The 27858-nt window shown below is 37.2% G+C and overlaps 1 protein-coding gene across 1 annotated transcript in view; it reads left to right on the top strand.

Moving 5' to 3' along the window:
- Positions 1-20428, top strand: part of IPO8 (importin 8) — a gene marked incomplete at both ends in the record, with an annotated part of 41019 nt that extends 20591 nt beyond the window's left edge. The window contains 14 exons of the mRNA XM_079539711.1: positions 1024-1140; positions 4186-4275; positions 4903-5068; positions 5625-5785; positions 6225-6350; positions 8129-8195; positions 8722-8847; positions 9338-9435; positions 10523-10618; positions 11556-11776; positions 17436-17641; positions 18661-18885; positions 19532-19648; positions 20331-20428. Of these exons, the coding sequence (XP_079395837.1) occupies positions 1024-1140; positions 4186-4275; positions 4903-5068; positions 5625-5785; positions 6225-6350; positions 8129-8195; positions 8722-8847; positions 9338-9435; positions 10523-10618; positions 11556-11776; positions 17436-17641; positions 18661-18885; positions 19532-19648; positions 20331-20428 (1914 nt within the window). The remainder of the gene's footprint in view (positions 1-1023; positions 1141-4185; positions 4276-4902; positions 5069-5624; positions 5786-6224; positions 6351-8128; positions 8196-8721; positions 8848-9337; positions 9436-10522; positions 10619-11555; positions 11777-17435; positions 17642-18660; positions 18886-19531; positions 19649-20330) is intronic.
- Positions 20429-27858: the final 7430 nt, after the last annotated feature.

Below are 27858 nucleotides of genomic sequence, written 5' to 3'. Positions count from 1 at the left end.
GTAGTAATAGCTTCCCATGTTTATGAACAGGATCTGCCATGGCTCTTCAGAGATTCTCAAAGTGTAGCAGCAGCACAAGTGAATCTAATACTTGTTAATTTTCACTGATGCAATTTAAAGTCCTGTTGACAACAGTGAATTTAGGAAGAATGAAATGAATTTCATGGAGCTAATCTTTAAATGAGAACATAACTTTTCTATAGATCCTTTTATATTTACAGTGATATATGCTAAAAGAAAAATCATTCAGCCTAGCCCTGCAAACCGTATCGTTCAGAATACTGACTTCTCTGGCAACCATTTTCACATGCCATAAACATGGAGGTCGATTTCTTCGTGAATTTTTAGAAAAGACCATAGTCTTTTTATCAGGTGAAATAGCCTGTGACCTTTCTATTTCTTTATTGTTAAAGCAATCTGTGTCTGCTGACCTTCTCAATTTCATAATTTGTACTCAAATTGTCAAAACGTCGTCATTTCTGAAAAGCACGTAATGTCGGAGGAGACCACAGTAAGCAATTTGTTTTGCCAAGAAACCTTTCCAAATCTAGCTGACTTTACAAGTTGTTGCCAAGATTGACAGATTAAAATAAATCTGAGGTTTTAATCAAAGCTGCTCTTGAATATGTTTGTGTTCATACATACATGTACGTGCACACATGCCTTTATACACGTAGTGGGCTAACCAGATGGGAAGTTTAGGGGGAAAAAAAAATCTGTTTGAACCTCTTGTCTTTTCCTCACCTTTCCTGGTTTGCCTCAGAACAACAAAAATACCATAATCACTGTCACTAATACGAAATTTCAGGGAGATGAATTCAATTTTGTAAAGCTTGAAGGAAAAGTTGGAAAAGGAATTTTTTAAATCTGGGAAGATGGTCTGTATAGTACCTCCCAATTGCTTTGGGATGAGATTTCTACTTACAAAAGTCATGTGATTTTTTTAAACTTAATGCTTCAAAAATAATTTGATTTGTATACGTCACTGACTAAAGGAGATTCTGTGCTTTCTGTCGTACGCAGGTATTGCCAAAAATGATGGCATATTGCTACCAGATTCTGACAGAACCAAACATTGATCCGAGGAAGAAGGATGGAGCTTTGCATGTGATAGGATCCTTAGCCGATATTTTACTGAAAGTAAGTGGGTAAATAAGTAAAATATGTTTATGTTTGTAATTCCATTTGTAATTCCATTTTTCAGATAAAATTTATTAGCTTATTAAAGTCTGGCTAGCCCACAGCTGTATTTTTGGAATCAGTAGAAAGACTGCAATGTGCAGTAAGATTCTGAGGGTTTGTTCCTTTAAAAATATTTATGTTCTTTGCTGGTTTTATGTATTCCCATTTTATATGCTGATTTTTGTTCTCAAGTTTCTCCAAAGCTCTCTTTGTTTCCTGCTGAACCATCCCTTGGTCTTCTCATGCTTCACTAGTAAAATGGAAGGGTGTTAAGAAAAACAAACATGCATTCCATCAATAACATTGCTTATTATTCTTTAGAAACCCCTCCCAACAGCTTGCACTATTGCGGGCTCCTCCTGGTTCCAGAAAAATGTTTGCTTAGCATGTTGTAGGAATGTTTTGTCTAGCTTTACAGCCTTTGTACCCTACAATGCGTGACTTCAAGATGTATGTCACCATCTATCTGGGAGTTTTCCAAATCAGTGGAAAGTGGAAATAAGAATTTCTGTCCTTCATTTTTTATACACAATATCTTCACAATTTCAGTTTTTCTTTGACGTTTGAATACACACATTTGACCTATCCTATTACTGGCCAGTGTAGTAGTAGTAGTAGTAGTTAGAATTTCTCTTGTGTTTCTGTAGGCTGTGGAGTCCAAGTACACCCTCTTTCCACCTCATAAGTAACTGCCAAAAAGTTATCACTTTCAGAATGAGAATGGAAGCTCGAAGTGTCTTTTTAAATTATGTAAAAATTTATTTTATGTGAGTTATCTCTCTATGCAGTAGGCTTCTTCATACAAAGCCTTGAAAGGCTAAAGGCTGAGTGCTGCACTTGGGTCATAACAACCCCAATGCAGCCGTACAGTGCTAGGGGAGAAGTGGCTGGAAGGGTTCCCAGGAGAAAAGTGGGATGCTAGTTGACGACTAGTTGAACGTGAGCTGGCCATGTGCCCAGGTGGCCAAGGAGGCCAATGGTATCCTGGTCTGCAGCAGAAATAGTGGAGCCAACAGAGCAAGGAACCCACTGTATTTGGTGTATTTGTCCCTCTGTATTTGGTGCTGGTGAGACTGCAGCTCGAATACTAAGTTCACTAAGTTCAGTATCCTCCAAGAAAGATACTGAGTTGCTGGAATGTATTCAGAGAAGAGCAGTGAAGCTGATGAAGGGACTAGAAAACGAGTTACAAGGGGTGACTGAGAGAACTGGCACCATTTAGAGGAGGCTGAGGAGGGAGACCTGTTACTCTCTACAGCCATCTGAAAGGAGGTTGTAGCAAGATGAAGATCAGTCTCTTTTCTCAGGTAACTAGCAATAGGACATGGAAATGGCCTCAAGTCCACCAGGGGAGGTTTAGGTTGGATACCAGGAAGAATTTCTTCACAGAAAGGATGGTGAGGCATTGGAACAGGCTGCCCAGGGAGGTATTTAAAAGATGTGTATGTGACACTTAGAGCCATGGTTTAGTAGTGGACTTGGTAGTGTTAGGTGGCTGGTAGGCTTTCATCCTAGTGGTGTTTTCCAACCTAAATGATTCTCTTACTCATGTTGCAAGGAACAGTTCACCAACATACTTTCTCTGTATATTTTTTAACCAGTGTACCAATACATGATATGAAACTGAAATCCTGAAACATCAGTAACTTTTGGAAATTGTTTTTAGATATATTGGATTACAAGTGCCGTGGTTCATGTTGGAGTAAAACAAAGAATAGAATATTCTTTATGTTGTGAGGAGTCTTTCATACTGAATGGAGTTTCATTTATCTTTGTCCTGAGAAAAAAGAAATTTATTCCACTATACTGCTACTATCTGAATTTTCTGTCTTGAAACCTAAGGTTATATTTTATAAAAGAGTAGTAATCCCCAAAGTTGCCGTCTTCTCTCTACTCTGAATTTTTTGTTTGGGATTTGGCAGATGAAAAAATTCCATGAGCCATTTCTACATAAAATACTTTCTTGTCAGTGTCTTTTGCCTGGAGAGCCAACTGAGACATTGATCAAAAGTTGCTTGAAGACACAATGACTGGCTTATCTACCTTGTTTTCCACATACTCTCCATTTAAGTGCTTGCAAACCTCTGATGTGTACAAAAGGAAAAATTCTTTTCCCTTCTTCGTATTTTTTTTTCCCTCTTCCCAGTTCTTCATCTGCCTCTCTTAAGGTTTGGGAATCTGCATGGGGAAAAATTGATGTATGAATTAGTGAGGTAGAAGTATGATCACTTAAGATACATTCGGTATTGCATATTCGCTTTCACCTCTTCCTAGCCACTTATTTGTTCCTTTACATGGTGACACAGTCCCTGGTATGATTATTATTTTTTTTTCTCATATATTGGGTCAGTATGTGCTAGGAAAGTCCCCAGTCTCCATGCAGCTGGTTCTGGCATTCTGTGAATTCTTGGAATTTGCCAAATTTGGAATATTGAAAAATGGTTTCAACTGCTTATCCATATCCAGACAAAGAAATTGCTATCATAAAGGAATTCTTTTTCCATCAATAACAATATTGAAAGCAATATTTTTGAATATATAAAAATATGTGAGCTGTTGTGATGTGTAAAATAATTAGCTGTAATGCTTATAATGGCAGGTCATTTGAATCTCAGATCTGTGTCATACTAAATTTCGGTTTATCTTAAGCTGCGTATGCGCTCTGTTCTAGGAATACTCAAAGCACTGGGTTCTTCATCCTAATTAATTTTTAAGAATAAAAATGAGCTGGAAACAGTGCTTCAGAGAAAATGAAAATTCCTGGTTTAGTGTTATAAAAAGTAACGTAGAGTTGATTATTATATGAACAGATTTTTTACTTACCTGGTTTTCAACTTGAGGTTTGTTCAGTTAAAGTTACAAGATCCATACCTCTTCATATGTATTTCGTAGACAAATCATTCTATTTTTCAAGATATCAAGATATTTAAAATGATTTTTCTGACTTAAGTTGAATATATGAAATGAGTGGTCTTCAAAATTTATTTTTCTTTTCACCAACAGAAGAGTGTATTCAAGGATCAAATGGAGCTGATGTTACAGAATCATGTATTTCCACTGTTCATGTCCAACCTGGGGTACCTCAGAGCTAGAGTAAGTTCACCAATGAAGTCATCTTTAGTATTTGCTGTGTTTCTTTCCTTTGAGTTTAACTTCATTCTGAGTGTCAGTGAAAGAAGTAAAGCAAATATATTGTAAAAATTCAAATAGCTCTCTTGTACATTCATTTTTCAACATTTTAACTTAGAAATTGAACAGTCAGTTAATTGAATTGTAGGAAGGTCTCTTACATTGTTGTTTACACCCTCGGTCAAACTGAAGAATTTGAGCAGTGATTGTGACTGTTTTGTGATTATTTTTTATTAGTATCTCAATAACTACAGCTGCTGGATACCTGTGAAGAATAGCTAGAATTTTCACAGAGTTTTGGGTATAGCTTGAACAAAATCCACAAGTGCCTGTGAGTCATAAACAGATGGTTAATTTTCTTTTGTTTATTTTCTGGTATTTTTCTTCATAAGGACCAGAACTGTAAATGCTAATTTTGTGCCCACTGGATTTATTGGATTTTGGGGAAGGAAAGTAAAGAACTGGCTTGTCTACCTTGTAGACTGACTGTACCTTTTTACTGACTGTAAAAACAGTTATGCGTTACCGTATGAATACATTGCAATCAAGAGAAAAGTAGTCCCTAACTTGCCTTTGCTTTTTTTCATGCAGTCTTGTTGGGTACTTCATTCATTCAGTGCTTTGAATTTTCACAATGAGCTGAACTTGAGGAATGCAGTAGAGCTGGCAAAGAAGAGCCTGATTGATGATAAAGAAATGCCTGTCAAGGTAGAAGCTGCCATAGCTCTTCAGATGTTAATAAGCCACCAGGAGCAAGGTAGGCTGCAGTGATTCATCAATTGTACGTACTGATTTATTTCTCTATTTATTTTTGTAGACGATGATAAGATTTGTGCAGATTTATCTAAACATTTTTACCATTTAAAGACATAGATTTTGGAACATTTCATCATGTTCTGACAGCTTCACTTATTCATTAGCTACTGTATACAGCCCAGAATTCTAATGCAAGTTTTTATGTTGGGTTTCTGCATCAAAATCTGTATCAGAGTCATTTTCTTTCATGAGGTGAAATAGTGTGTGTTTTAGAATGAGTGCTTCCTGTGTGTAAGGGCGTGTATTCCTTTGAAACAGTGGATGTTTTTTGTAGATGGCTGTACTGTGCAGTCTATGTACTCCGTTAGTCTGCTGGTTATGTGCTGCATCAGTGCTTTGGGTGGGACTTCTTGGTTTTGTTTGTGTATGTGTAAATTTTAATCCTTTTAAAATTACTTCATTGGAGAGCAGTCAATTACCTAGCAGTTTTGAGTATATTTGTGTTTAATGTTAACTGATTTCATTTAATTTTAACTTTTTTTTTTTTTTTTTTTAAGCTAAGGAATACGTGAAGCCATATGTAAGACCAGTTATGCAAGAGCTCTTGCACATTGTTAGAGAGACAGAAAATGATGATCTTACAAATGTCATCCAGAAGATGATCTGTGAGTACAGTCAGGAAGTAGCTACCATCGCTGTTGACATGACACAACACCTGGTAAGAGACAATACTAAAGTTACTGCCCGATCACAAGTGTATGCCTGGCTTTGTAAACTTCTTATTAACTTGGTTTGAAGTGCACACTGTTTAAAATAATCCCTGTGAAGGCCCACCTATAGTATTCACCACAGTTTGTATTTCAGTCTGAAGCATCTTTAAAACCTTTTCAGAGGCTTTCAGAGATGCTGAATTTTGCCCTTTGTTTTAACTAGTCAAGTTCTGACTATTTAACATTTAAAATGTTAATAACCAGACTTCTCAAAAAAAAATTCATTTTCTATATTCATTTTTCAAAACTAAGAAGCGTATTTTTCAATACTGACAGCTCTTACAGACAGGGCACTGATGGTTTTGCCTTAGCTATCTTGTTTCTACATGAAAAATGAAGAATGTGAGTTGTCTTTTGATTGTCAAATTGGTTGTTTTTCTTCCATAGGCTGAAATATTTGGTAAAGTACTTCAGAGTGAGGAATATGAGGAAGTGGAGGACAAAACAGTTATGGCCATGGGTATCTTGCACACTATTGACACTATCCTAACAGTTGTGGAAGATCACAAGGAGGTGAGATTTCCTCTTCTATGTCTGCTGTTCCTTCATGCCTTTCAATTCATGATAACAAGCACTTTTGTGGATGTGTTGCATCACTTGGCGCACATGAATGAACGTTTACTATAGCAGGATGGTGAACCAAGTGGCCTCTGAGAAATTTGAATTTAAAGCCTAGTTTATTTCTGTTTTCTTAATTTTTCAGCTTTGCTCTCAAGCTTACAGGGAATTTATATCCGGAGTGTAAAATCTTCAGCCCTTATTCTGGTAAATACTTCATTGGATAGTTATTACAGAGTGTTAAATGGTCATTAGGATGTAATATTTTGCATATGGGTAACGTTTTGCTAATGGTGACTCATTTTGTTATTCACCTAGCAACTTCTTGGATAGGATTTCTAGGAATTGGTCTTTTTGGTGGTACAAGTCTACATTTCACATATTCAGAGAAAAAAGGGATTGTTTCTGCTTGTAGCTGGCCGAGGTAGGAAGGACTTCAGTGACTGGCAAGAGAGACAAAGTCTGTCAGTATCTGAGCCCAACTGACAAAAAGCACAAAAGTGCTTTGTCCTAGTTTGGTCTGCTTCTTTCAAGTTACAATGAGAAAGTTTTATTGCCAATGTGAAATCCGACCATGAAGCTTCTAATTTTAAAAATTCATTCATATTTTTTGTGTGACCATTGTGTTCCTTTGGATTTGAACACATCTTTCATTCCTTTACAAGAACCCCTTGCATCTTTTGAAAGCTAGAATGAAATCTGGTAGCTAAACTGAACATCAGGAGAGGTCATCTGAAACGGATGTTCTGGTTTTAGCCTAGGAAAACCTTTGGGGTTGGAGTATTTATGGTATCAGCTTAGCAGCTTGTTTTTCTGCTGTATGAAGAGCCAACTAAAATACTGTGCAGAGGGCTCTCCTCAGGATCTCAAATCATTTTAGAAGCAATATAAATGATATGCAAATGATAAATGGAGCTGAAAACTCCTTAGAAATTCCTTTCCCGTTTATCATTAACTATACAGAGAGCTTAGAGGATGATCAGCTCTAAGCCATGTGTCTGAATCAGTCGCCTGAAGGTATGTGGATGAATCTGTGATCACATGCTTAAGCCCTTTGCTGGAAGGAAATGCAGGAAGCCTGACATCTGCAAGATTTCATGTTTAATGAATGACTAGTGGCAATACCATGAGATGCCTATACTGGAGGTTTCACTTAGGCTTGCAGTGTGGCTATATCATTCTCCTAATTTTATTTCATTCATAAAAGTAGTGTCTCTCTCCAACATGAGAAAGCTGAATAAGTTCTCCTCTCAGTTTGAAACTGCCCACTCCAGCAGATAGCTACATAATAGCTTTTGTCTGGCTTCAAAGCAGTTTTATTCTCCCAAATTCTGCGTGTTTCCCTTTTGTCAAGCCTGGTCTTATGGGAAGCTCTCCATAGATCTTAAGCAAAAGCATCACTTCCTTTCTTTTTTTTCAACCCATTCTTCTTCAAAGAAAGAATTTGGACTGAGGCCTTGTTACCTCAGTTTGAGTACAGGGTTTGCCTCTTTACATTATATGCAGAAAAGGACAACAGGCACAGTTTTTAACAGGATCTGCAGAATAATTTTTAAGTTAAAATTCTTATAATAAAGAAAAATGCCGTGACAAGCTTTAAAGTAATGCTGCTTATTGAAAAACTGAGTACTCACACCAGTGAGACTTTACTTCACAATCATGTGATCGTTATTAAATTACTGTCTTCGTAGATTTTTAAATAAAATCCTTTTTTTGTTTTTTTTTAATTTCAGATAACTCAACAGCTGGAGAGCATTTGTTTGCAGATCATCGGCCTTGTTTTGCAGAAGCACGTTATAGGTATTTTTTGGAGCTAATTTTTAGAAAAAGGTTATAGTTTTTTACATGAAAAAAATCTTTCATTATTACAAACAATACTGTCATCCTGGACAGAACTTCATCTTTGTTTATTTGCTTCTTTAACACACAAAACCAGAAGATGCAGTGCTCGTTCCAGTTCCTAGCTAATTGTGTTAAAAGGCAAAGTCTACAATTACTATTTTATGAGGGGGAAATTAAAAAAAAAAAAAAAAGTAGATTAAGAAAGTAAAAATGTTTTTCAGTAAGTCAAAGCAATGTCTTTGATGTGTTGCTAATACATTTTCCCAGTGTGTTTTTATAATGAGAAGCAATGCTTATTGTTGTAGCTACAGCCAACGTAATGCTTGTCCAAAAGAGTCTTTTCCAATTTGTATTATTTTTTTCCATATTGACATAGTTACTAATTGCTGTCTTCCAATAGTTATGTGACGCTTTGGGTTTTGAGATATTTACAAGAAAGACTTTTTTTACAGGTTGTTGTTTAAAAAATGTTTCTCCTTTCCAGAGTTTTACGAAGAAATTCTTTCCTTGGCATACAGCTTGACGTGCCAGATGATTTCACCTCAAATGTGGCAGCTTTTAGGTGTTCTCTATGAGGTTTTCCAGCAGGATTGCTTTGAATACTTTGCAGGTATTTCCACTTCCATTCTGTTGATGTTTCAAGTGTTTGGGAATTCATCTCCAGAACCTGCCTCACAAAGGTTGCTTCCATGTAGTATCTGGGTGTAAAGTGATCGGGTGCTTGAGTTGTGCCCTGACCATCTGTGTAGCGTAGGAGTATAACAGGAGCATATCTAGCTCGAGAAGTGTGTTCCAATCTGTCAGTATGATCGGTTATTGTAGGAGGTCCTGATAAAAGAAAGCTGAAATGTAGTTAAAGGGAAACTACAAATTGGTAAATTAAAATGTAGTTCTATTCTATTTCTTCTCCTGAGAATGCCTTCTGCATTGTGCACTTCACAAAGAATTCAGCTAGAGTAGACTTTAGCAATATTTGAATTTCCAACCATGTCCAGGAGTCTGGATTAATGAATCCAATTAAAGGATTGCAGCCTCATCAGTTAGCAGTTTCATTGATTAGTCTGTAATTTCTTTTTTTTTTCGCTCTTCCTCCTCTGCAGATATGATGCCTCTCTTGCATAATTACGTGACCATTGACACTGATACTTTACTATCTAATCCAAAGCATTTAGAAATCATTTACGCTATGTGTAAAAAGGTAAGGCTTCTGATTCTTACTTTTGTGCTAATCACTGGTACTTAATTATCAGATTAAAAGTGATTTGAACATGCCAGGTAGTGGCCAGTCATTTTGGAGTGAAATGAAGCTTGGTCTCATCTCAGTTCTGAGTAGCCATAGCAGCTTCAAACTTTTAAATGAAACACTTCAAAAAAAAAAGGTACCAAAAAACAACCAATGTGCACAAAAATGTGTGGGAGAAAGTTGCTGTGCTGTTGTTTGTGTTGGCACTCTTCTACGAACAGCTATTTTGGTAAAGAGAGGAATTAATGAAGTCTGATTTCCTTTGGTTGTGTATCTTGTGATTGGATTCTTTTGTTGTCAGCTAGGATATGAACTCATTTGAAGTTCTTTACACATTTTCTTTTTTCTCTTTTATACTCTTTCTGTTCTGCTTAATGAAGTATGAGATCATGCTGCAGTTTTTTTTCTCATTTAGGGCATTATAAAGTGTTAGAAGCATAGATAGGTGCTTATAAGCATCTATCCACTTGTTTATTTTGAAGAGATTCATGGGGATTTAACATGATTGAGAATTCTGCTGCCCTGTCAGGTTTGATTGACACTGTCCATAGGGTTTAAACATACTGGGAAAAAAGTTTCATGCATATGCACATGTACAGAGAGAGATTATACACGTCTTGTTTTTAATCTGAAATTAGCCTAGAGATAAGTCCTCACTTTGCCAGGCTGTTTATCTGCCACTGCCTATTAGAATGGAAGTCACAAAGAAATAGAGCATGGTGAAATCAATGAATCTTATAAATAATATTTCCTTAGAAAAGGAAAAAATAAAGGACATATAAATATTACTAAAGTGAATAAGAAGCAACAACGATTTCTTCTAAATTCTAGCCATTAGCCACCTATCTTCATTGATGTCCTGTAGAGATGAGATTTGTCATTCTTAATTTGTCGTAAAATACAACATGAAGATACATACGTGCCATTTAGAGGTTTGATTTATGCATGTGTGAAAGCATTCATAGTTGACAGTGATTATAAATAATATAAACTAATAACTATAAACTATGGCAATAAACTAAATTGCCATTGTGATTGCTAGGTATTGACAGGAGATGCAGGAGAAGATGCAGAGTGCCATGCAGCCAAGCTCCTAGAAGTAATTGTTCTTCAGTGCAAAGGACGGGGTATTGACCAGGTGATGCATGTCTAACACATTCTCTCTTTTGCACATTTCCAGTGCTATGTGTATAATTCCTGTGAAAAGCAATTGGAATCAGAGAATTTTAGGGAGAAGTAATACGTAGGAATGGGGAGAAATACAGAAAAGTGTAAATAAGCTCATGGGAGTTTGTACATGAAGATATTTAAGCATGACCAGAGTATGATTGTAAACTGAGTGGTAAAGGCATAGTATGATGTGCACGATTGCCTTCTTTATTTTATTTTTAAATAGAATCTGAAAGGGATTCAAGTGAATTGTATGCATTTACACTGAAGTAACAGTGTGGTGGAAAACTGGACTGAGCACAACTCTGAATTAAAACTGATGTAATCTGGACTGAAACTCACAAACCGAAACATTCATAATGCTTCTTTAACTAACATACAGTGTAAACCTACGCATTGAAATATATGTAGATTTTTATTTCATTGTGTAGAGCTACGTGCACGCTCACTTTTTCAACCCTCACATGTTTCAGACTTCTGTAAGAAATCTAACATCACATTGCATTTATTGGGAAACACTTTTTTTTTCTTGCAGATTTAGGTCATTTCAGTTTCTAACGCCTGCTAATTTTTAAATTGTTGGATATCTCTGTCCTCAGTTTCTTTTCATAACCTTTTATTCACACTAACATTCTTCCAAATGACTCCAAATATTCTCCTCTGTGCCGAAAATAACATTGGCAATTTTTAACTCATAGAACGGTTGTTTTTGAGAAGATCTGTAAGCATACAATCAGAGGCTTAAAATGCTTTTGTATTAGGAAACGAATCTTATGCATTCTTAAGATATACCTGGACTTCGTTTAGCCCTGGAGGTCAGTTCAGATAAATGTGTTTAAAGCTTTTTAATATCTGGCAACATGTGCCATACCTGATCTTTTTTCCCTATTTCTTTCCATTCCCAGTGCATTCCACTCTTTGTGGAGGCCGTTCTGGAGCGGTTGACAAGAGGAGTTAAAACAAGCGAGCTTCGTACCATGTGTCTTCAGGTTGCCATAGCTGCACTCTATTACAATCCTGACCTACTTTTGCACACCTTAGAGAACATCAGATTTCCACACAACCCTGAGCCCATCACTGCACAGTTCATAAACCAGTGGATGAATGACACAGACTGTTTTCTTGGGCAAGTATTGTCTGTATTTTAAAAGTCCTTGATTCTGACTTGTTCTCTTCTCATCCTTAGTCATGTAGGTGCAAGAGATCTCATTCCCTGTCTGTTGTAAATAACATTTATCCACACCAGGTCTAGTTACTATGTTACTAACATAGGGGTTCTCTGCATATTTATTTTTTCTTGGTCTTTTGAGTTATATGAGCGTATTGAATTTTCTGTATTGAATTGCAACAATACAAGAGTACAATGCAAATTCTATTTCAGGATTCTTTAAGTTTCTTGAGTATAAACTGTCAGACTTGGTATTAACAAGAATTCAGACTAGAAATTAGGAAAAAAAAAATCTTCAGTGTGAAAGTAAAACACTGGAACAGGCTTCTTAATGAAGTGATTGATGCCTCACGCCTGTCAGTGTTCGAGAAACATTGGACAGTGCCCTCCTCAGTATGCTTTAACAATTGGTTAGCCAGGAAGTGGTTGAGCAGTTGGACTGGATGATCTTTGAAGGTCTGTTCCTCTTCCCCTCCATGTTCAAGTGCAAAACAGGTAAATGTGAGAAAAAAGATTAAAAAAACCCACCCTTCTTCATTGTAACAAAAGCAGTGTATATTATCACAAACATTCAGACCTTTTCTGTTGCTATGCATAAGAAGTGTCTACAGCACGTCCTGTATCTTAACATAAATACACACATCATCGTTTAGACATTCAGAGGGGTTGCTTGTGTTGATGACAAAGTAGGCATAAAGTACCCAGTCCTTTATTTCTTTTCTAGCACCACTGGCTGAGAAATGACATCTTTAAGTCTGTCTCTCCTGCATCTTTTGATAATATTACCATTGATTTTTAAATTACTTTTGAGGCTGCTGACTTTAGAAAAGTACGAGACTTTTAGTATCAGGATTTCCATGTACTCATTTTTTATGGCTGAAGAAAATTCCTTGATATTCAGCTCCTTATGTTGTCATTTTTTTCTTGTTTTGTACCAAATGCTGAAAGCACACAGAGGCAGTATGAAAGCAGATATTCCCTATAGGTGGTAAACTTGTCATTCCTTTTTAAAAGAAATAAAAATGAAAGGGATTTATGGCCTTAAACAGTTCATCCAGTGAGAAGCCAGTGAGATCCAGAGCAGAAAAATACTGTTGAGCTGAATACTTTCCAACTTCAAGTACTTCTGTATGCTACAGCTTAACTTTCAGTTCTTTTGTGTTGCTTTTCAAAAAGCATTAGCTTCTGCAACTACTGTTCAACTAAATTCGTTTTCAGAGCTGAGACAAAAGTTGGCAAAGCCTATAAAATGAAACACAAGAGATTATCATGCTAGATTCTGCTCAGACTATGAACTTGAATGGCAGCTGAAGATCAAAATGTATCTCTTTGATGCATTGCTACCAGCAGTGAAATAAATATCTGTAATGTCGCTTAAATCTAAAAATTGGGTTTCCTTCAGTGCTGCCTCCTCAGTGGGTGGATTCCAGGCATAGGGCTTTTGCTGTAGTACTGCTTGTCAGGCACTGTGGTGTGATACAAGTGACTCCTCCCTTTCTCCCTGAAGAATAGGACCGCTTCCAGAAGGCCATTTGATTTTAATGAGGGTTATAAGGGTCATCATCTGAAGAGGCTTAACTGAACAGGAATAGTTAGTTGCAAACAAAATCTGGCTTCCTTGCTACCCTTTCTTGGGCCTTATTTTTGTCAGTGAAGACACTAATGGGCACCTTCTCTTGTACAGTTCTTTCTTCCAGCTGTCATTCAGTGTTGTTTCAGTTTAGAATTGGGTTGCTTTCCAGTAAGAAGCAGTTTCAGGCTTAAATTCGAGTCAGTTGCTGTGATCACAGATTGTGGAGAAACAGGAGAAGAACGAAGTACATCCACCTCCAGGTATGAATCTCACTGCTATTTCTTCATCAGCCCTGCTGACAGTCTGTGATTTACTGGTTGGTAACAGCGTCTCTTTGTGATACTCATGCCACATGACTCTCATGTCCCTTTGTCCTTCTCCTCCCCTAAGTTCCTAGTGCCCATAGATCCTGCTCTGCCCAGGGGTATGAAAGGCAGTGGGGTTCTGTGTGTGTGTATGTTCTCATGCTGGAGCCAGTGGTGTTTGCCAAAGTATGCAGTATTTCTTCAGCAGTACTTGTGAACTCCTGGAATGGAATCCATGGGAATAATACATCATGCTGTGGAGGAAGACATTTAGGTTCTGATAAGTAACTGCTCTCCCATGTTATTAAAAATATGGAAACTGTTTAAAACTGTTTAGAAATTTAAAATGTTAAAAATAATCAAGGCAAGGAGATCTCAGAACTCATTGCAAGACTGCATAAATCTGTATGTCATTGTGGATATTACACATCTGTGAATGTGTGCCCACATATCCTAGTATTCAGATACAAATAAACACTGTATATGTTTTCTATGAGTACTTCAAATTGACGAAGGGCAAGGGACTGAAAAAACATTTATCAAAATGTGTTCCTTGCTGCTTTACACCTTTTCCCTGTCAGCCTGAAATTTGGGTGAGATTGGGTGAGATTGGGTGAGATCTACATTTCTTATGCTTATTCTTACACTAAAAATCTTTCTGTGGCAACTGGGGTGAGAGGAAAGTGTAACTTGTTTTAAAAAATGAATAGGTATTTTTATCTATCTATCTATTTATTTAGTTAGTTAGTTAGTTGGTTAGACTAGGAGGATTTATTTGACAGGAGTTAAGATCATTAGAAATCCTAGGATATAACATCCTAATCTTCTATAGGTCAAAGAAGGATGGTTCCAACTTTGCAACTGGCTAATTACTTGCAGTTTGTCCAGGAAACAGATTAATGTAATGGAAAGCAAGTTGATCCTCACATAAAAGGAGCACAATAAACCAGTAAGGGAAAGGTAGGCTTAGTGATTTCCCTCTGAAACACTTTCAGTACAGTTTAAACTACAAAAGATCTTTTTTTTTAATCTTGTACTGGAGGAAGTGTATTAGCTACAAAAGAAAGCCCACAGAGTATGTTAAAACCAGACCTGCTCAGGAGTTGTGCATTGCACTGCCATGTATGACTCCAAGGACATATGTTTAGCACACCGGGCTTGCTATGTCTGTGAGGCAGCAGAGTGATTGCTAGGGAGGGCTACTGAGCCAGTAAGTGCGCATCTCCAAGGTCAAAGTAAGGAGGAGAATTGTATCCAGACAGCTTTGTGCAGACACAAGGATACTGAAACCATTCTTTGCTATTACAAAAATATGTAAATGACATAAAATTCTGCTTCACTTGTTCAGGTCCCGTTGATGTTTGATACAGTGGTGACATTGGAGTGCAGAACTTCAGAATTGTCCTGCTGTTTCTCTGTGCTGACACGTGGAAGAAACAAGTCTCCTTCTGGGTTAGGTTCACTAAGGTGGCTCAATGCCTGGGTGTCCTGCTGAGCCTTCTAATAACATGCTCATTCTAAAGGCATGTGCTCATTCTTACAACTCCTCTGATTAGATGCTTGAAAATGGAGCATGACAAATATAGTGCACTTTCTGGCTATTTGGCTACTTCCTAATAATGATTTCCTTTTAAATAACAGTGTGTGAATCTTCCACTTACATTAGCTGTCCAGAAGAGATAATTTAATATGAAGCTAAGCCACAATTTACTATAATTTTAAAATTATTTTTCCTGTTGTGTTTTGCAATTTGCATTATATAACAGTAGTTTTCTCAAATGTATTCTAAAAGGTAATTCCACGTGTCATTATCAATTCTGTTGCACGTACAAATGAAAGAAGTCTTATTGCTTCCCTGTGTCAAGATGCAGTTTAGAAGTCTTTCATATGCGTTACAGAGCTTGGATCAAACTTGCATGAAGGTGGTGGCAGAAAGAGAGTGTAGAGAAAGTTCTTTCCTTTTGTACTTGCAATAAGAACAGCTCTTCCTCAAAAGGCTGTACCTCATTCATAGGTAGCAACATCTTTAGATAGAATTTTAGTCTTCATGAAGTTGTGAGCAGGGGATGAGGAGTTTGTTTTTGAGACAGATAAACTGGGAGGAGCTAAGGAATTTCACTTTTTTCATGTAACAGAGGTGAAAGCAGACTATTCCCCTGACTCGGTTTCCTTGGTTGTTTTGGATGCCTTCTGTGCTTGGTTCCTTTAGAAAAGGAACTACTGCAGCTTGCAAGTGATGGAGGGACAGTCTTCACCCACTTGCATTTTGATGCATTTTTCAATATGTGTAAAGTAGCAGCCAAACCCAACAAGACATTGTGTCATTTCACATGCTAGGCAGTTTCATTTTCCTTGGAAGGATCATGATGTTATGCGTGGTTGTATATAATTTATCATTATCATCACTACTCTGAGAATGGGGTGACTTTGTTAAGCCTTACCAGGACTAGCAAAGTAGGAGGTATAATGAAATCCTTCCAGATCCACAGCCTTGTTTAAGCACATGTGGAGAAAGCTGTTATAGATTATTGTTATAATACAAGATCACTTGTATTACGGTTTAATATTATAGCTTAGCAGCATATTGTATGGGATCTTTGCTAATGGAAGTTGTAATTATTTTAAAAATTATATTTCTGTCTTAATATTTGAAGTGGCGGATTGAACTGGCTATTTTCCTGTTGCAGTCTCTGGTGCTCATTCTGGTTGTTTCTTCTGTTGCAACTTGTATCCTCTTCATTCCAAAGTAAAACCAATTCTGTAACAGAAATATCTACTGAGATTCTGAAGGATGGATGAAAGTATTCAGAAATGCTAAAAGTGAATAGCTTTCTTTTTCACTCTGCAACCCTGCTGCAGCTGTGCTGGTAATGGCACGCTGCTGCACATACAGAAGACTGCATAGGATTACCTGATGCACAGGTTTAGGGAGAGAAGAACCTACGCAGCAGCCAGCTTTGGAGATCTGCTTTGTTTTCTGCAGGTCCGGATGAAACTTCTTGCTGGAGCTGCTTGTCCTGTGGAGAATTAGGACAGAAGCTGTCAGCATCAAATAGAAGCATTCAAAACTTTCAAGCCCTTAATAAAAAAACACCATAATGTTAGGGAAAAGTTGAGTGCTACTGGTGCTTCCTGCTAAGGAGGGCCAGAGACTATCAGTGGAGGCAGTTTAAGTTCTCTATAGAGTGCTTAAATACAGCTAGCCCTGTGGCACTCTGTAAAAGCACCCTGCGATTCAGTGTGGTCCTGCTTGTCATTACTCTTCACTAATAGTCTTTTTGCTAATTTCAGTCCCTGCTACAGTAGTCCTACCAAAGCCAAAGCAAATTAATTTTCCATTATACTTAATATTGGTAATCTTTATCAAATGGCTTATTAAAGACCAGACTCTACCTAATTATTAAACTATTTTGTTTAGCGTTACAAACTTTGCATTTGATAATCATAGAATCACCAAGGTTGGAAAAGACCTGTAAGATCATCCAATCCAACTGTCCACCTATCACCATTAAACAGTTCTTCCAGGAATTTGGACATTGCTTGACAGGCATTTAATTGTTACAAGACAAATGCTTTCCAGTGGGAAACTTGCATTCAGAACAAAACAATCACATGTGTAGGAGCTTTGAACATAGACTTTGAGGACTTGCTCTGTCTTCTACCATGTTGAGTGCCAGCCCTTTAATACTCCTTGCAGTGAAATTCTCTTTTTATGTTTAATGTTTGTGTGTTGTTTTAGACTCCATGACAGAAAGATGTGTATAATAGGACTGAGCATCCTGATGGAGTTACAGAACCGACCACCTGCAGTGGATGCTGTGGCTGCTCAGATTGTCCCTTCAATCCTCCTCCTCTTCTTGGGCTTGAAACAAGTTTGCGCCTCGCGAGAACTCACAGAACACGAGGATCATGCTAAAGATGATAAACACGTTGCAGAAGATAATGGTAAAATCTCCCCTTTTCACATTGTGGATTTTGTCTGGATTTAATTTAAAGGGGGTAAGAAATTGCAGTTCACTTCTAAGGCTCATTAGTCTGCTGAAAGTAAATAGGCCTGTCGGGTGCTTGTAAGATCACCTTAGAAATGGACTTTTCCTCCCAAAATTTAATCAAAATGTTTCAAATGTTTGCAGTGAGAGTTGGGGGAAGTGAATTTCGTGCAGTGTTGCGAGCAGATAGGTGTGACCTTATTTGATTTGGAATTGGAGATTGCTTGAGGTCCGAAAATCAGGGTGGGTCTAAGTAGATAATATAATCCTTCAAAATTTCACATGATTATTCTGTAATGGAGTTACAGAATTCCTCGAGATGTGTAGGGGTACATAGAGTATAGAAGCAGCACAGAAATTCCCAAATCTCCACCCTGAGATTCAGTCGCTCTGCTTGTTGTAGATATGGTCATTTTATAATTTTTATCCTGTTAACACAGGATAAAAACATAGGAACATGAAGGTTTGGAACTGGGAGGGGATTTTATTTTAACCTCAGTTATAAGTCAGAAATATCTTTCCTTAAATAAGAAATAGCAATGTGTGGAGTTGCATGTTGGAATTGAATATAATTCAGGATATAATAATTGTTCCATAAACAGCATGGGAGGTAGGGCTAACCAAAAGGTGGAATTCTGGATAAAGATAGTGATGGGAGATTTTGTCAAAGATAAACTTACACCAGTTATTTTGGATTGCACAGTAACTGCACTAAAGCAGTGTCCACAAAAGAAGAACAAAGATGCCAGTTTCACATTCCCCAGGTGTTTTTAGAAACAAAAGTTTTAACTAAAGATCTTGAACCTATAAAACATTTTAATAGCTTATTTTTCCACTTCTGAGATTTTGGGGGAAGGTGTTATTAGAGGATCTTCTTTCCAACCTGAAATGAGATTTATTAATTGTTTTTCATTTGTAAGTCATTGTTTCCCAGTGCTTTACATTGCTTTGTAAAGCACATGAATGCTTTTGCAGAAGAGATACCAAGTGATGAGGAGGAGACAAATGAAGTGAGCCAGGCAATGCAAGAGAACCATGGTGGAGGTGAAGACGGACATGGAGAAGAAGAGGATGACGATGACGATGATGATGACTGGGATGAAGATGCCTTGGAAGAGACTGCTCTTGAAGGGTTCAGCACACCTCTTGACCTTGAAAATGGTGTTGATGAATACCAGTTTTTCACACAAGCACTTTTAGGTATGTGTGTGATAGTGGGTCAAATGATATGATATGATGAAACAGCTTGGCTGTCATCATTGGGAAAAGCCCTTCTCTTTGTTTCTAGTAGTAATTTAGATTATTGAAACTGGAAATGCTTTTTAATGTTAGTCCTAAGATTTTCACTTCCAGGAAGAACTTCAAAAAACAGGTGGCAGTAAATACAGCTAGAGATAAATTGTCTTCATGTAGTCTTTAAGAACTTTTCAACCACAGCCTAAATGAGTGAGACTCGGTCACTAGAGGGTCTCCAGCATATACAAACGTTTGTCACTTTCTAGATATTAAAATGATAATGGAAAACTTGTTTTCTTCCTTTTCTGTTTGTCTACTCCTGCTGCTTTTAGTTTTGATAAGAATCTTCAGTTAGTAGATTTGCTTTGTCGTTGTCCATGAATAATGGCCTCACTGTTAAATTGCTGTTTCAGAAAGCAGAGAATGTAATGAAGTTCCCCCCAGATGGCTTGTTTACAGTGGGGATTCTGTGCTGAGAAACTGACAGGAATACTGAATCTATTTTACAGCACGAGTTCTGCTTGTTTTCCCACGTGTTTCATCTTATTCTTCTGAAATTACCTTGTGGTGTAAGCTGATAATCACTTTCCATCCATTCCTGTTCTGACAGCGGTGCAGAGCCGAGATGCTGCCTGGTACCATTTGCTGACAGCACCACTGAGTGAGGATCAGAAGAAACAGCTGCAGGAAATTTATACATTAGCAGAGCACCGGCGAAATGCTGCAGGTAAGTCTCTTCTCTGGGGCCATTTCAAGTGTTGCAGGGATGGTGGAACTGCATCTAATGTATAACAACAGAATAAATCTCTGCCCATTATCAAAAGTCTTACAAAAGGCTTGAGAAGCATAAATAGGATGTTGTGCTCGTATTATCCTTTGTCTGGAAGTGTGTGCTATTCCGATTACCTTTGCTTGTAATTAATTGCCTTCTTATTGACATATGCTACTGTTAGAACAGGCTATGAACTTGTTTTGCACAACCTGACATTTGACATGAAAAACAAATTAAGGCAATAGCTCGCTGCCTGCCTGTCACTGGGTGAAGATTACTGTTGTACGTTGTGCTTAACAGCTCTGTTACTTTTGTACTGCTACTGTTGCAGTCAATGTGCTGCTCTGGGTGTTTAGAGCAATTGCATCATAGGAAAATAAACTGATATTAAATCAAGACACATGCAGAATAGTATGAGATACAGTTGTTCTGTAGAGGACAAGTTTCTCCATTCTGTTGAAGAGGTGTGTGTTTATACATTTGTAGAAAAGCCAGGTATGGTATAATTTATTACAGTCACTGCAGTTTGGAAACAAAAATTTTTTACACAATTTTGTATTCTAAGATGAATAGTGTTATCTCTGGCAAAAGTGTTCTCTACAGGCTATTGCTCACATCCTTTCTCTTTGAATTCTAGAGACTAAGACAATAGAACAGCAAAGTGGCTACACATTTGACAACAAAGGACTGGTCATAGCATTTAACTTTGCTGGAAGTACTCCCGGTGGAAACTGAAGGATCAACTACGAAGGTCAATGAGAAGGGTTTCATCATTACATTTTCTTAAACTCATCATGACTTCTGAGTGATAGGGGAGGGTAATTTAATGCTGCTGAAGGTTTTCTGAGATATAGCAGTGTGCTTCCCCCACCAGAATGCTTTTTCTAACCGGCTACTGTAATTTACAAATTCTTGTGGTGTTTTTATAATTTGATGGACTGAAAAGGAAACATTTGTCCTCAAGGAACCTGAATGACTGGGAGGGGCCAGGCTGCACCTAATTGAGTTGCACTTCTCAGGTTTTTTGCTGTGCGGAATTGATAGATTCATATGGATAACAGTGCCTTCTGTTGTACATGGATTGCCTGAACAAATGGATTTTTGGAGTGCATTATAATTTTTTAAGTGTAAGAACATTTCTCGATAACACTGTAAGCCTTGGTTCCATGTTTTGCTGTCATCTGCTTTTTACTACACCATTTAACTGTTTGTTGGTTGTATACCTGTTGCTGAATTCAGAATATGATCTCTTCCCAGTTTGGTGCAGGCCAGATGTGAATAGGGAAGTGTCTGCTGGAGTTGGAGAGCATACACTGGTTGTGTCAGAGTGTCTTAACAAAATTGCAGATTTTCCCTTGATGTAGTAGTCTTAAATTATTTCTCTTAGCTATGGAATCAACTCACTTGAGTTACGATGGCACGTGTGGCAGTTGGCTATCCTAAATCTACATTGACATTACCTCCTGCCTGCACGAGTGGCATGGCCCTCTCATGTAGATGTGCTACATGACAACTTTTTATTTCCACTCTTTCTGTTGGGTTCCTATAACCTGATTTTCTGTTTTTATTCATTCATTACCATTCCAATGGTAGTACGGAATGCATAATGTGGTACAAAATATTTACAATATTTTATTTATCTTGATAGAAGAAAAACAGTTGTGGACTTGCTTTTTACTGTTACACTTCTGTGATAGAATTTCTGGTCTGCATTCCATTTGGCTGTTCTTTTTCAATGCTGAAATTTTGTTATCAGCCAGATTATTTTTTTTCCTGAGTTTCAAAGGCCGGTTTCTCATAAATTGAAACATATGTAATAGGTTTTTTCTTTTTTGTGAATATGTTAATTTAGTGAGAAACTTAGCTTTGTGAGAAACCGACAGCAATACTAGGTTGAGTGGGTACCCCTTCTCTAGCTCTGTTGGGGTCTCAGTGATGTAGCCAAAATAAGTTGGGGTGCTTTAGAATGTGCCGTTTGAATTGAAGATAAAACGTTCAGTGCAGATTTTGTCTCTGTGTTAATTTCTATAAGACTTAACCATATTTACAGAGCAATTTTAAGCACACACTTACGATGTAATTCTTTAGAGCATTGACCCAACTGGAAAGTTGTAGCCCTTTCCCATACACTATCAGATTTTTAAAGCTTATAGATCATTACAGATTGCTGGCCCTGCAGTGTGCTGAATCTTTTTTATTTTTTTTTCAATGTCAAAGTAATTCTAGTTCAGTCTGATAGATCTGAAGCTCTCTGTGCCTTGGCATCAGGAAAAGGCCATAGTGATGCTGCTTTTTCCTTGCCCCTTACTCTGGAATCTTCTCAGTCTTGAATTCATGGCGTAGAAGGTTTCACTCTGTTTTCTTTGCTCCTCCACTTTGGTGTGAGACTTAATTCCGGCACTGTTCTCTGAGGCTGCTTTTTTTTTCCACAGCGGCTGCAGAGTAAAAGCGTTTCATGTAGGCTTTTCACTGCTATTATTCACTTAATAGCAACAACGAAAAATTCCTACTTTAAGGTCTGTTGTACGTATGGAAAACAGTGAGAACTCCAGGGACTGCATTTTCAGAAATGAAAAATGCATTGAGCTGCATTGGACAGGCTCTTGAACAGGAGAGGGCAGGAAGGCCAGGAAAATCATGGGTCACTTTTGCTGATACAGGCCTGGAGGTATATTTACTAAATGACAGGATGGTGTTGCATCCACTTTGTTGGTGAGTTTCTCAGAAACTGTGGAAGTTGTTAAATCTTCACAATTTTAAGAAATGTTTTTTGGAAGTTGAGGATATGAACAACGTCTCTCCTATCTGATAACTGAAGTTGAGTATTAGGTGGGTAAACTGTTTGAGGCCTTTTATTATTTTATCTAAAGAGATTGTTGAACAGAGTTTCTTTCAAAACTGATTCCCTCTTCTACGCTGGCATGCAGAGTAGAAGGGGGATTTATTTTTCTTCTGCTAATAAGGTTACTTGCACAATCACAAGTTAATAGATAGAAGTTAATGTATTCAAGGAAAAATCTGCTTTTGCATAGCATCATCTCTGTGTCGCTCAGCTGAACTGTGGCTGCTCCCTGGTTCTGCTTCTTGTATACTTTTCAAGTCAACTGCCAGGAAAATTTCAGCCAGATGTTTCTTATAAGGGGTTTAATCAGCTGCATGGAGTCGGGAATTTTTTTTGTCCATTTCGCAGTGGGGGTCAGAGATATCTGAGGGGAAGGCATGTAAAAAGGTTGAATGCCCTTCCCTTCCCAGGAGATTCACAAGCAAATGTTTCTACTGGCAAAAGCAAACGTCAGTTATTTCATTTCTTTTCTTGAAAAAGGATTTCACCCGAAAAGATTTACTGGGCTCTAGCCTCCACTTTAACATATGGTTCTCTTTTAACATGATAAATATCCGTTTATACATGATCATAAGTAGGTAGTGGATTTTAGGGATTTCTTTCTGAGTTGTGTCCAGCTTTGTACTGCATTAAAAAGAGAGTAACACAAACGTGCATTACTGTCTGACTTTCAAGCCAAGGTAATCATGGGACATCACATACCAGCGTTGGTCAGCCAAGCATGATGGACACTGGAAGCATAGAGAATCGTGAACGTATTGTAAAATAAATTAAAAAAGAAAAAAAAGACTGCTGAGAACTGACCAGTGCTGCTCCATACCCACGTTCCAAAAGTGTGAAGGTGACTTGTGGACATCGTGAGGGCTTTACATATGAAATTAGCGTTGTGTTGGTTATAATCACATCAAATGTTAAACTAAATAATAACTTTCTTTTCCAGATTAAATTAACCCATCCTGGGTATTGAATTGCTTATGCTGTTTTGTCACTCTTGAGAGGAAAATAAGAATCACCACGTGTTTGAGCTGCCTCTTTTTGCTCTCCTTCTTTCAAAGTCAAAGTATTTGATTTACCTTCATACAGCAGCAAAATCTTTCAGCAAAAGGGCCAGCTCCAGGTAGAGAGCAGAATATCAAGCTAAAAACAAGTCTTAAAAAACATAAAAACAACCTTCCTTATGCACACAGTCAGATTGAAGTAGATGTGCTTTGGAACACAAGTCAAAATTTATAAAGAATGTTACACAAAATGATATTTTGACATTCTTGGTTTTGGAGGGAAAGGATGTTGGCATGAGACATGAAATGAACTACTTTAGGACATGCCATTTGCCTATGAAGTCCAGGCAGTTTGTGGTTCTGGATTCCATCATACATTGTAGAAGACAGAAGGTAGGACTGTAAAGAATTTTATTGTATTATCTTTTTTTTGTTCCTTTTACTACAGAGCAAGTGTCTGTATTGAGACTTGTGAGCCAAAGGAATTGTAGACAACATGAATGATTAACTATCTTTTGTTTCCAGAATACTTTTCAGCCTTTTTTCTTTCCTTGTTTCCTTCCCTTTGCCAACCATTGTTAGCAGATATTTCAGGGGATATACAAAATATTTGAAAAAAATTAAACTTCTGCAGAATGTGTTAAATCCCATTGCTCCTGAAACAATGGAACCTATCTCTATTTCTATCTCTTGAACAACGTCTCTTATTTAACATATGCAGGTGATACAGAACTCCAAAAGCCCTCACTTTTCTCTGCAGTTTGAGAGGAGCCTTTCTGTGATTTACTACTTAAAATGGGATTACAAAATGGTATTTTGAAATCCCCACACCTTGCACTTACATTTGCTCAAATGATAGCCAAAAACATACCATGTAATTGGGATACTCAGCCCTAGTTCTGGTTTATGCAGTAGTCAATCTTTCAGTAATATTAGACAGTCTAATGTTGAGTTCCTCAAGGATCTCTGCCTATAAATGAGAACATAAAACAAGTCTGAGAGCTTCTTTATCTTTGCAGCTGCATATGGAATCACATTTCCCTCACTGCAGCAAAGCATAGAGCAGGTATTGGTACCAAGGTCTTGGTAGTGTGAGTGAAAACAGCACCCTCTTCTCTCACCTGTCAAGTCTAAACCCAAACAGATGGGAAACAGAGGATGTTTCTTTTTTTTTCTTTACAGTGGATGTTCTGATGTGTTAGAAGAAGCTGAACACTGTGCCAGGTACCAGAAAGTCTTTGCACAAAATCATATCATAAAAAAGGATGTATGAACAGGCCAAGCTGCTTGCTTTTGACATCTCTTCCATTGCTATTACTTATGTAAAGTGCAAACCACCCACCCCATAAAACAAAAATCCGCTGACAAATAAAATCACAATGTAAAAATGATGGAGAACTAAAGAAGCGCTTGTGCACTAGGTGGATAGAGACTTCCCTGGCATGCAGATCTAATCACAATGCTTAATTTAAATGCACTGAATTACTTTTAAAATAGAAAATGCAACGTCTGTCCAGATGTCAGCAACATGAATCTGACAGCCATTACTACAAGGTAAAGGCTTTGTGGGGTTTTCTGCAGCAGAGAACAAATGTATCCCTTTAAAAAGTCTGAGAACCTCTTGCTGTGGCTGATGTGCTGTCACCAGTAGGAGACACTCTGTGGGTTTACAGTATTTCTTAAAAAATGTCAGCATACATCCTATCAAATTGCTACCTGAGGTGCTCTCTGTCAAGGGAGCTAACTGACTGACTACTCCCTGAATATTGAGCTTCGTGGCTTCAGAGAGAATCTGCAGCCATATGCAATGATGATGAATTAGGAATCGGGAAGGCATCCATTTAAAGTAAGGCAACATGTTTGATCCTGCACTGTTCCAAATGTCACCTAGATCTTCTAGAGAAGAGTTCAAGAAATGCGTTCCATGCCTTTGTTTGGAAAAAGAATGCACTTGACTCCTTGGGCAGCCTCACATAGCTGCAGTGCTCAGTTCGGAAAGCAGGTTTGATTACAAATTGATAGATGCTCATTAGAAGAAAAAAAAATAACGGGAGAGGTGGGTGTTAATGCTGCAGTCTCTTCATAAGCTGTAGAGAGGTTCAAAATCTTCAGTGTTTGGCTACTGCATAGTGGAGTGGGACGTGCACGTGCAGATAGATTGATTTCTCCAATGTGAATGGAACCATGCTGGTTCTAGTGTTCAACTGAGGTGAAGGGAAAGGGTTGGTCGAATTCTGCCTACTGGCCCATCCTGGATTATGTTATAATGAAGTGAAATGCAAAATCTGAAAATTGATTTGCTAATTGAAGCTGCTGAGCAACAAAAATGAGTATTTTCTTGAAACTGGGTTTTGATATTTTTGTCTGGTTGTTTTAATTTTTAATCTTTTTTGTCCTCAAAATGCAGAATAACTACATGATGGGTAGGCCTATGAATTTTTCACAAGACTGTTTACCATTGAAGATGTTTACCCAGGAATTGTGCCTCATTTTCAGATGTTTTCAACACGATCGTGTTAGTAAAGTTGCATGTGTCCCTTTTTCACTGCTTTCTACACACAGAGATTGTGGAAATGGACCTAAGAGGAAGATGGATGGTGCTTCGAAAGGAGAAGACTGTGTACAAACAGATTATTTTTAGAAAACAGAACAATAGCCTCTGAAGAAATAGGAAGCAATAAATATTTACACAAAAGCGTATGAGGTAAATAAATGGATAAAGAACAGTGTAAGCTAGGTTCTGTTCTTTGATCGTGGCTTTCATTTTTTTGTTGTTGACAAACATCGTGTGGAAATTGCTTGGGGTTGTATGTGCTGTTGGTAATGCACTTAGCATAAACCACCTGGGATATTTTTGGTTCAAAAAGAGACCAACCAGATTTCTTTTGATTATTAAAAGCAAAGGTAACAACCCACGTTTGTAATGACGAGAGGGAGATCACTGTGTTACACTGTCAGGTTGGACTGCAGGATCATTGCCTTTGTAGAAGCCTAAGATAGTGAACTGTGCGTTGGCTTTGAGGGCAAGAATTGACAAATGCAAAACATGCATCGATGACAAGAAGAATCTCTTCCTAACTTAAAGAATTGTGTACAGCGTTCTCTTAAGCTGCACTGAATGTGCTTTAAAAATAGTAATAAATCTTACTGTTTAGGTCAAATGTTACATCTGTTGTGCATTTATATGAGAGGAATAGTATTTCTTAAAGAAATGTAACATGCCACCTACCAAGGAGCCCAATCTTATTTTATAGCCTCTCTTCATACAGCTATAAAACTTATTTACAAGTGGACCCCAGAATTAATTTTAAACAATAGCGTGTGTTACCCAGAGTTATTGAGTGCATTTGTGTAGCAGTGTTTGTTAACCTCATGTTTTCTCAGGCTACTATTCACTTGTATGGCTTGTCTGTAAAAGAATATAACTGATATTTGATGTAGATGAGATCATGACAGGTCATCTAAATACAATTCTGAAAATGTCAAATTAGTGAAGATAGTGATCTTATATTCCTTTGAGAGGAGATTGCACCAAAGCTTAGACCAGTCTTCTGGCATGGAATCTGTGAAGAGGATATGATGTCCACGCCCCCATAGAAGAAAAGATCAATCCTGCTGAAGCCATGAGCCTGGTATTTTTTTCTGTTATTATTGTAATTATTATTATATTTGTTTTTTTATAATATATATATTTATTATTTATTTATTAATAACATTAAAAATAATATTAATAATTATTTATTATTTATTATAATTAATATTATTAATATTATATATTAATTAATATAATTAATTAATATAAATATAAATTAAAATTATATAATAAATTATATAAATTAAATAATAAAATATATAAATAAATATATAAAATAATTAATATAATAAGTAATTATATTAATATAATATATAATTAATATTATTTATTAATATATATTATAATATATAATTATTATTATATCTGTATTATTGTAATTATTTTCCCCTCATGGTGAGTTGCTGAAGGAGCTATTTGCTAGATTGCTATGTTTGATAATGCCTTTTTCTATACAGGGCACTTTTGAGAATCCTTCACAGTATCTCTAAGAGCAGTGGCAAGTAGTACGTATTTATAACCATGAGGCTGAGATAGTGTCGTTTGCCCAAAGCCATAGCAGTGTGTTGCAGCTGGCATGTGAGATTAAAATTCTGGTTCCATAAAAGTACCTGGGAGCTTTGCCATTGGCTCTCATCGAATCAGGATTTCACCCAAGAAACTCACTAGGTTCTTGTGCTTGGTTCAGTGTTAATTCCTTCCAGAGAAGCTCTGCCAGAACATAGATAATTTA

Source organism: Tetrao urogallus, assembly GCF_951394365.1.
Source record: "Tetrao urogallus genome assembly, chromosome: 1".
NCBI lineage: Eukaryota > Metazoa > Chordata > Aves > Galliformes > Phasianidae > Tetrao > Tetrao urogallus.
Note: the sequence above shows the minus strand (reverse complement) of the source record. Positions and strands in the feature narration are given on the sequence as shown.